Source organism: Neofelis nebulosa, chromosome 17, assembly GCF_028018385.1.
Source record: "Neofelis nebulosa isolate mNeoNeb1 chromosome 17, mNeoNeb1.pri, whole genome shotgun sequence".
NCBI classification, from domain to species: Eukaryota; Metazoa; Chordata; class Mammalia; order Carnivora; family Felidae; genus Neofelis; species Neofelis nebulosa.
In genome coordinates this window covers 34,042,291-34,052,597 of record NC_080798.1, presented here as the reverse complement: position 1 = coordinate 34,052,597, position 10,307 = coordinate 34,042,291, and the positions used below count along the sequence as shown (strand labels likewise).

The 10,307-nt window shown below is 50.2% G+C and overlaps 1 protein-coding gene across 1 annotated transcript; it reads right to left on the bottom strand.

The window, feature by feature from the left end:
* Positions 1-1,248: 1,248 nt before the first annotated feature.
* Positions 1,249-3,657, bottom strand: LOC131500350 (metallothionein-4). Its single transcript, XM_058709491.1, has 3 exons — positions 3,534-3,657; positions 2,065-2,130; positions 1,249-1,510 (listed from the first exon to the last, which is right to left on the bottom strand). The coding sequence occupies exons 1-3, from the start codon at positions 3,562-3,564 to the stop codon at positions 1,419-1,421; spliced, it is 189 nt and encodes a 62-aa protein (XP_058565474.1). The 5' UTR covers positions 3,565-3,657; the 3' UTR covers positions 1,249-1,418.
* Positions 3,658-10,307: the final 6,650 nt, after the last annotated feature.

The following is a 10,307-nucleotide window of genomic DNA, read 5'->3' as shown; positions in this document are numbered from 1 at the left end:
CTATGTAGTACACTGCCGTGTGTGTGTGTGTGTGTGTGTGTGTGTGTGTGTGTGATGCAGTGTGTCACATGTGCTTGTACAGGCAGGGAATATCCCTGGAATACAAGTAAGTGGTTACAGTCACTGTCTTGAGGAGGAGGGACTGGGAGGCAAAGGTGGAAGGAGACTTATACCCTTTGTATCTTTTGTATTTTGTACCTTGTGTATGTAGATTTATTTAAAAATAAGTAATTTTTTTTTTAAATCCAGGATTCCTCCATACAACTCACCCTCTTGCAGGGCTATTGAAGGGATTAAATGAGAATGTGTGTGTAAAATGCTCAGCACGGTGGCCGATGCATTGTAAGTGCTGCATAATGACATAATGGCAGCACTTAGAATCATTAAGCTTAGTTGGACTTGGGCCAGGGCAGCGAAAGCTCTGATGTCTGTGTCAGCAATCTGGGGGGGAATAGCAAAGACCTCAGATTCTCTTCACATTGACTTCCGTGAAATACAAGAACTTCAGGGAACAGCATCAGTTTCTCCTGGCCTATGTCTACCCTGTCACCCACTCCCAAAGTGAGCCCAAATAACCAAACCAGGGAGCTAACTCCCTCGGTACCTTGGCCTTGGGGGTTTTCTTTAGATCTGCACAGACATCCTACCCTAGGAGTTCATGGACGATTCAGTGCTAAAGTTCCTTAAATATCACTATTCACACAGTGAGGCATTCCGGGCCAATATTGTGCCGGAGAGCCTGCCTAAGATTGAGTTAGTTCCAAAGCGGAAGTTTTGTCGCACAAGTTTTGTTGGGTGGGGGATCCCAGGAAGCACTGGTAGGAAAATGGAGAAGTGAGGCGGGGAAGGAAGGAAGGCAATATGGCGTATGTTAAGGAGCAGGTCACCACCGTGGGCTACTGGAGCGCTCTGCTGCTGGGGACTTCTGGAGCATGGTCTAGAACCTGTCACAGATTTGTCCCACTGGAAGGATAAAGGTGCTGTGGGTATTCGTCCACCAACTCCTCTTTGTCATGAGCTAAGGGCTGTCCCCAGGGGCGATGATTTCCCAGTACTCCTGGCCTGCTCTGTGCAGGCATCTTGCAAGCTCGTGCAGCAGGAGAGAGCCCCCTGAGGCAGAGTTGCAGGTTTGGGTAATTAGCTGCCATCTGCAGAAGGGATGCGGGCCGGCGCCTACCATGTCTGCAACAGAGTCAGTCCTTCTCCGTCCTGCTGGGTTAGGGTAAAACAGTGCTCTGAGCCATCAGACAACCATGAGCGGAAACTTTATTGCTGCAAGCACTTTACATGAATGTCACCAACACCACATCTGAGCAAATATATAAAAAGCATAACCTATGGTACAAGAATTCTAACTTCTCGACTAATGCTCTGTACAGATGCTTCCCAGGCCTTGCCTCCAGCACAACGGATGCATTTCAGGGGCAGCAGCTGCACTTGTCTGAGCCCCCTTTGCAGATGCAGCCCCGGGCACACTTGGCACAGCCCGGGGGGCAGCAAGGACAGCAGCCTGAAAAGGTCACAGGACAGACAGGTGAGTTTGGGGGCCACGCCCCCGTCTTCCCACTTCCTCTCCCACCACTTAGAGAAAGCAGAGCATGCCACAGGCTTCTATCCACATTAGCAGAAGACCTTCCTACCTGGGGCAGGAAGCTGTGGGATGTTAGAGCCAGAGGGGTCCTCAGGAGTCATCAAGAATATGCCACATGCCCAGAGAGGGGAAGGGGTTTGCTCAAGGTCATTGGTCAGTGGCAGATCAAGTCTAAAACTCAGAGCTCATGACTCCAGGCCAGTGCTCCACCCTGTTCACCACTGGCCACAACAGGACCTCCCCGCAGCCCTCTTCCTACGCAACCCCATGGAGGCCCCCATCCCCAGGTGGGCTGCAAGCTTTAGGAGCTTTGCCCCAGGTCTCTGCTCAGCTTTCATTTCAGATCACTCCCGCATGGGTCAAAGGCCTCCAGAACCTGCTTAATACCACCATGGCTGGCTGGAGGGTTGAGAAAGGAGGGAACAGACTTTCCTAGATTCTGGCCAGCGGTGCCCCCGGTCAGCATAACTCACTTTTTCGACACGTTTTACAGTTGCAAGTTGTGCATTTGCAATTGTCTCCACAGATGCAAATTCCTCCTAGAAGAGAAGACAGAGCCACAAGCGTAAGGACTGAGATCGAACAAGGACACAAGGTGTGCTGCAGATCGTCCCGGTGGCGAGGTTAGTGGTCTGTCCTTGGGGAGGGGCTGGGCAAGAGGATAGAAGATGCTGTTGAGCATCACACAAGTGGCCAGGGCCCCTTAGTGGTTCCCAGTCACAGACCATGGATGGAAACTGGGGTGGCTGTGTCCAGCCCTTCAGCCGGGGCACTTGCTAAATTGCAGATTCATGGGTCCGACCCTTGAGATATTCTGATTCGTGAGTCTGGGTGGAGAAAAGGGAATCGTATTTTTTTTAATGTTTATTTAGTTTTGAGAGGGGGAGGGGCAGAGAGAGAGGGGGACAGAGGATCCGAGGTGGGCCCTGGGCTGTCAGCAGAGAACCTGGATGCGGGGCTTGAACTCACGAACCGTGAGATCGTGACCTGACCCAAAGTTGGGCACTTAGCTGATTGAGCCACACAGGGGCCCCGGGAATCATATTTTAAAAAGCAACCCAGTCTGATGTACAGTCAGGGTTGAGAACCACTAGACTAGGCCAAGTCCACCAAGCCCCAGGTCCCCCAGGGGCTGTCGGAGCCTTGTATACCCTCCTCACCTTTGCAAGGCATCAGGCAAGATGGCAACCCTGAATGGCCAGGAGAAAGAACCAGGGACATAAATAACCTCAAAAGAGAGCTGCAGCCATAGCTTGTTTTCATACAAAAACCATTTACACTTAAAAAAGAAATCATCCCCCCTATCATTTGAGTGTCAAAGTGCTGGAAGCTTCTGTCTCTTTGGCAAGTTTTGGGTATAGACATAGTCCTGTATAGGACCAGAGAGGCTTGTGACGATTCTTGGTAAAAGACCAGGATGTCTCCAAACTCTGACCTCTCTCCTCCTGTGCTACGTGCTTACGTGAAATTAAGGAGTTTCAGAGACTCGGGAGCCCACGTATGCTTCTAATAACTCCCCTGACGTCTGCAAATGCCTTATGATTTTAACACTTTCATCGCAACAGTGGGAGGTGGGCAGCTGGGGATGAGTGACCCTGGTTTTTGGATGAGGAAACTGAGTGTTGGAAATACTAAGTGTCAGGAGTGAATGGCAGCAGTGGACCAAAACCAGATTGCCGGATTCTGAGCCACAGCACTTCCTCAACTCTGGTGGCTGCCCCTGGGGGCCTGACACTAAGTGCCCCCTGATCCAGGGTCTCAATTCTAGCAAATCAGACTGGTAGGCCACAGAGTGGGAGCCGTCCCAGAGGTCGCCAGTCCGAGACAAACCCCACTGGCGGCTCCTAATTGGAGGGAGAGAAATATTCATCAGAGCCCTGTGGGTGCCCTGTCGGAAGCTGGTGCAAGGTCCCAGGACCCCAGAGTGGGCATGCTTACTCACCTGACATGCAGGTGCATTCGCCGGGGTCCATGGTCCAGGTGTTCCAGAAGCTCCAGTGCTATCACAGCTGGGGAAGAGAAGCTGAGCCAGCAGCCGCTGGAGGCTCCCTATTTATAGCTGTGTAGGTGTGCACTTGGGCGCACCCCACCTGTCCCTGGGGCCAGACGCCCTGCACACGGCCCGGCCAGACGCTGTGGGCTGGGGGTTGGAGGGAGCGGGCAGAAGGAGGGCAGAGGAGAGGGAGGGCAGTACAGTCACACAGGTGGCTTCTCAGAAGGGATGCAGGTGGCTCATCCACCCATCTGCGCATGTGCCAAGGTGTCAAGGAGCCGGGCGTACTTGTAGTGCTCAGATTGGCAGCTGTACCCATCTGCTCTCCAAGCCCTATGCAGCCTGCCATTTCTGCTCCCTTCTTCACAGGGCCTGGCTCGGGGCCTCATTCCGTCTCCCTTGGTCCTAAAAGCCCTTACCATGGGCAGAAGGGGGCTTCTAGCCAGGGCCTTGGGCTTTAGAAAGTCCCACTGGGGCCTTTTTTGGCATATCCTCCAGACTCCCTGGGTGAGAAGGCCAAAGGTCAGGGGCACGTGCCCAACCGAAGTACGCAACCTCTTCTAGACCATACACATAACACTCTGGATTCTGGAATCTTGTCTCATCCCAAGCCGGCTTGCTTCCGAGGGTTTGCTCAGACCTCTGCCCCAGGCTCCCAAGGGCAGCTGGGCAGCTGGTGTGTGTCACTCTAGGCCTGAAGGGTGGCTGGAGGTAGCTGTTTGCTGGGGGTGCAAACAGAGTTTGGATGTGTGGGCTGGGAGCCCACTGGTGGGCGTGAGGCCTCTCGGAGTGAGGGAAGAGGCTAGGGATGGGAAAAGAAGGGAGGTGGGCCTTGGGGCCATGGGCAGCTCTCTAGGTGCCTTCCAGTGCGAGGATTTGAGAATTAAACATTTGAAGCTGGTCCTTCAGGTGGCTATGAAGCTCTCTGTAAGGTAGGGGGATGGAATGTATTTTATTTGTCAATTTGATTTATAACTTTTAGATATTTTAGCCAGTGGTATGTGAACCTCCATTTGTGCTCTTGCTCTGCCCCCCTAAACATTAGGAAGGGCCTGGAACCAGCCTCCTGTGGGCTTGCTTGCTTCTCTTCATTCTCCACACTGCTTCGGAGATAGAACCCCCAAAATAGCACTGGCCCTGTTATTCTCTTGCTATTCTCTTGTTATTCTCAAAACCTTCAGCGGTTCCCACCATCTGCTGAAGGAAACCCGAACATCTTAGTCTTGCATTCCAAGGTCAACTTACCTTTCTCAGGTCATTGCCCACTCCTCCCTTCTACCTGCCTCACCAAAACCTAAGGACTCCAGGCTCCCCATACTTGTCCCGAACTTTTCCACATCCGGCCTTTGCTCCTGTCAGGTGTTCATCTCTCCCTGCTGCCTCGAGTCCAAATAAATCCTCCTCATTTACCGAAGCATGAGCTCAAACGCCATTTCTTGAGTAGTAGAAGCAAGGGGGGCTCTGTGGGAGAACGAGCCCCCCATCTTCACCATAACCGCATTCTCTGATATAGGCAGCAGATTGCTCTTCAGTCTTGTGTAAAGTGCTCCCTGATGATGCAGCTTCAGGCTGCCCCCCAAAAGCTGCCACCTTCACCCCCTCTCCACGTAGAAATTCTGGAGCTGCCACTGATGACACACGCTCCAGGAAGCTGCTTCTGATCTCCCCCTTTCTCAACTGGAAGAAGTCTTTACTTCTGTGACCCCTCAGTGATGCGTTTGTATGTTTCTCATGACGTTTACTACTTTGTACTCTGCTGTGTGAGCATGTCCATGGCTCTTGTGCCCCGTGCCCCAATCTCAGGGCTCTCAAAGGCAAGATTTGTGTCTGATGCCTCTCTCTTCCTCAGTGTTCTGCACAATGTTTAGGAGATGAATGAATACAGGAAGGAGATGAATGGTCAGAGGACTGAAGACATGAATGAGAGAGTGAGTGGACACATAAGTGGACAAATGAACCAGTGAGTGAATGACAAGTAGACGTATAAATGCATGAGGATCCTGCCTGTGGGTACTGAGGACCTCTGCTGAAAAATACGGTTACCAGTCAGAAAGGCAAAAAAAGATGGGACCTGGCCATAACCAGTGGAGGCAGATCCTCCTTTTTGTAAGTTGCCGGGGTCTCCGTTACTTATCCATAAGGACCAGCGAGGCCTCAGTCTGACCCGTGGAACCATGGGTTTGAGCTGAGAAGTTCTAGTGAGGAGAAAGGGATTCAGCCCCGTGGTCATCAGCAGGACACGGGGAGGGTAGGCAGGGGTGATATTGTAGTGATCCAGAAATGGCCTCTGCCTGGAAGGAGTTCACAGCCTTCTAGGGGATCCAGGCATGTTCATCCATTCACCTCCTTCTAAAGGCTGGCATTGTGCGGGGCACTGGGGAGCCAAGGGTGAGTAAAACCAGAGCTTACAGTTGTGAAGGTCAGGAGGACATCTCAGCCCGGGAAACCCCTGACTGGGCAGGGCTGCTGTCAGAGTTTGGAGGCTGGCTTCATCTTCCTTCCAAGTCCATCTCTTGGCAGGGTCAGCTCCCCCGCTTCACCTCTTATGTGTGTGCCCTGTAGCAGATACTAACGCCTTAGAAGGTCTAGCCCAACCCGTGAGGCCAGAGCGAGGAAGGGATTGTCCTTTACCCTCATCTAAGCCATCTCTCCTCCCTCTTTCCTGTCTGAGCCAGGAATGGCTTCTTCCTCGGATGATTGACACTGTGATTTGCTGAAGGCCCCGTCTGAATGATAATCTCAAAATTCTATCCCATAGCATGAAGATATTTCCCGGGTGCTGGGCTGTGCAGATTGAAACAACATGTGTGGCATGGGGCAGTCGAGTCCATGCTGAGCTGTGCCCCAGGCTGTCCCATTCCTGTTCCGCCGTCCTTCTTCCAAGTGCCTGGAGAAGCACATCCACAGGCCCCTTTTGCCCTTTTGCCTGTCTTCTGGGTCTCAGCTCCAGACCTTTGCATGGAGCACGAAGACAAGAATACACACACCACCCCCAAGAACATGCAATGGCTCTAGGCACAGCTTAAATCCACCCTTAGAAAATTAATATTTCAAAAATGTGTTAATTCATCTTCAAAGAAGTGATCCTTAGCTTTCCGGCGGGATTCAAGGAGCCCTGTGAAAATCTGATGAAAGTTCTGGATCCTCTACCCAGGAAAAAAAATGCACAAAACACATTTCCCTCCCACAAGTTCAGAGGTTTTGTGGGGCTCTTAAATCCCATTGGTTAATGAACTCCCCTACCCCACCCCCACTGCCCCCTCAAACGAGGGGTCTTGATGTAAGAACTTCTCTGCAGAAAAGCAGTCCTGACGATGGCAGCTCTTCTCTCGTCACATAGCAGTTGTAGGTCCTTCGAGCCTGAGTCCTAAATATCTCCCTCTCCAGCTATGGCCTCTCCTCCGTGCTTATGTCCAGTGGCTTTCTCAAAACAATGAAACAGGTTGTTCCAAAGGAGCAGCCAATACCCCTCTCTTACAAAATGACAGGGTTCTCTATCTTCTCCCTTCTCATGAAGGAAAAAGCTAAACACATGTTCCTGAGCCCAGTGTTTTTTGCCAGAAATAAGTTTCTGGGACTCATGGTTTAGGAATGGAGGTTCAGCCATTTGATGATGTCAGAGAAGAGTCCTGCGCCATGACTCCACACCCTGGCCCGTGTTTTGCTTTTGGGAATCACCATCCTTTCTCCTACAGGGACCCTCTAGACGTATGAGCCCCACCCCCTGGAGCAGCCTGGAGCCATCGGTTCTATTATGCTGGTTTATATACTGACCTCTCTCTCTAGACTGCATGCTTCTCAAAAATGAAGTCAGTCCATATTAATCTCAGCATCCCCGTGGCCAGGCACACTGAGCGCTGGCACACAGTGAGTACTCAATAAATATTTATGGGCTGACGATGAGTAAATGGCTCAATTAACAGAGTTACACTGAGGCTGTCTTCTCCGGCTCTTGTTGAGATTGAGAGGAACGAGTTGCTCACCAAGAGCAGTCAACAGCTTGAGATCTGGGGTCATGCTGCTTTGCTCCTAATCCAGGTTCTGCCCCTTCTTTGCTGCATGATGTGGGGCAAGTTGCTTGACTGCTCTGAGCCTCAATATTCTCATTAGCAAAGCCTGGCTAATGAAAATGATAACCCTACGGCACTGTCCTCATGATCGTTAAGTGAGAGAATGCATTTTAAACACTTATTATTGTAGTAGTGTCATTACCATTACCTGGGCCTATTACAACTTGGCAGATTGGTTTAGCCACCCACCTATTTGTATGTTTGAGGATCATAGACTATTTTTTTTTTTTTAATAGACTTCAGCCTGTCTTGGGGTCCTGAACTGGATGCATTCAAACTTCTCAAATACTGTGGCTAAAAGTCTCTGGGTTTTAGTTCCTTGCTTACAAAACTTTTTTTTTTTTTTAACCTCTATTTATTTTTGAGAGACAGAGAGAGACAGAGTAGGAGTGGAGGAGGGGCAGAGAGAGAGAGGGAGACACAGAATCCGAAGCAGGCTCCAGGCTCCAGGCTCCGAGCTGGAGCACAGAGCCCATCATGGGGCTCGAACTCACAGACTGCAAGATCATGACCTGAACCAAAGTCGGCCGCTTAACTGACTGAGCCACCCAGGTGCCCTTTTAGTTCCCTGCTTTTAAACTCAGCCTAATTCCTTTTGGGTCCCAGGGCCTGGGGACGGTGGAGCCCTTTCTTTCTGACTCCCCTCGATGTAGTTCTCATCTGTTTGGAGGCAGAGCTGAACTTCCATCTACAGAGCCCTCTTATGGAGTATTTCTGGCCTTATCTGGAAGACTAGGCATGAGAGGTTGGTGGATACCATCTGGGCTGGCAGGGACCCTATGAGGCACCAGCTTGAATCCTGGATGGCCAGCCCTGCAAGAACCCTCAGAAATTGTGGGTCAGCTTCTCGTTGTTTGGATGGGGAAACAGGGTCAACCCCCAGTCACTGAACTTAGGTTGATGGCAGGGGAGGACTTGAACTTGACTCCTCACTTAGTTACCAGTACCTGTGTTTTAGGTTTGAGGCATTCCTGACTGAACTCGTCAGCAGTTTGGAGCCTTGTCACCTTATAAACTATTTACTAATTAACTTTATTATTAAAAAGTTCAAACCTACTAAAAAGTACAAAGAAGAGTATTACAACCACCATCGTATCGACCACCCAGAATTAACAGATGTCAACACGATCATATTTGCTTCAGCTCTTTTATTTATAAGAAATAAAAAAGTTAACAGGCTTATGGCTTTAAACACCATCTATGTGCTTATGACTCCCAGTTTACATCTCCAGCCCCGGCCTCTCTTTTGAACTTCAGCCCCATATTTCCGGCTGCTACTCAGCATCTCCATATGGATGTCAAACAGCATCTCAGACTCCATCCCCAACCGCCTCTCCCCACCTCACCTCCAACCAGATTCCCCCATGGTCTCGGTCTCAGTCTCGCCTGCCTTGACCGCCACCGCCGGGTTTGGGCTACCATCACCTCCCGGGAAGATTCGGCTCCTTTCCTAACTGGGCCCCCTTGCACCTGCTCTTGCCCTAGACCCTTATACTATGTTTTCTTTATTACAAAAATCCTGCAAGGAACATCCCCCTTCATGTCATGTACATAAATATACAAAACTCACTCATCCCTAGAAGGAGGGTAGCTAGGTGGTAGGGGGGACAATCGCTCTCCCAAGATCTTCTACTAATCTGCACTCCCTTGAGCAATTTCTGAGAGTTCTTATTTCCCCACTTCCTCCTCCAATACTTCTTCTATTCAGACTTTGAAATGTTTGCCCTTCTGATAAGTGTGAAGAAGTGTAATGGTACCTCATTGAGGTATAATTTGCATGCCCCTGCCTCCCAGTGTCACTGTCCATTCACAACCACAGCCTAGTTGTCCTCGCACCAGTTGTGGGTTTCTTGATAGCCTTTCACACTCTAGCAAGAGAGAGCATAATGAATATTATGGGCAGCAGTCCTTCACACATGTTTCCCATTCTGACTCTTCCATCCGCTTTCTATGGAAGCTCCCTTATCTCTGTGAACCTCAACTATAAAATGGGGGTCCCTGGGTCTACTCATAGAGTTATGGTGAGGATTAAGAGAAAATGAAGAAGATCAAGCATTTAACATGCAAGTGCTCGAGCAATGGTAGATATTATTAAGATTTTATGTTTGTGGTGGCGTGCTATGTTTATAGACGGCTTGATGCGGAGTCAGATATACCTGGAGTTTGGCCTCGATGCTTTAGCAAGGCATGTCACCTCTCCGAACATCAGCTTGTCATTTTTAGAAGGGAGATGATAAGTGGAAGGAGCAGGACAGGAGATGCTAGGATAGAAAGCTCGCGGGAGCAGTAGGAAGCCATGAAGAACACGAAGGGTGAACATCATTGTTACAAATCTGTCCACAGCCCGGCCTGGAAAAGCATGGTGCAGAGGGGTGACAGAGCCCCAAACCCTGGCGAGTTGGGCTTTGGAGTGGGAGGCTGGTTGAGAGGAGCAGGGCCAGCACCCCCTTCCTCATGCACTATGACTCCTCCCCTGCTGGGCTAACGAGATGCTTCCCTCTCTGTGATCCGAGTTCTGAAGATCTTATCATCAGGAAGAGCTTCTGTAGATTTTAATAAAGTGTAAGGTTCTTCACGTTTCCTTTAAATATATGTCTCTAGACATTTGTTCCACCAGCTAAGCTAAGGTAACAATGCATATGTGTGTGTGTGT

What these genes read in the sequence shown, in the direction of transcription:
- LOC131500350 (XM_058709491.1), bottom strand. Translation starts at nt 3,564, where the DNA reads ATGGACCCCGGCGAATGCACCTGCATGTCAG. An exon ending in CGAATGCACCTGCATGTCAG is followed by an intron (nt 2,131 to 3,533) that starts GTGAGTAAGCAT and finishes CTTCTCTTCTAG; the next exon opens with GAGGAATTTGCATCTGTGGA. An exon ending in CTGTAAAACGTGTCGAAAAA is followed by an intron (nt 1,511 to 2,064) that starts GTGAGTTATGCT and finishes TGACCTTTTCAG; the next exon opens with GCTGCTGTCCTTGCTGCCCC.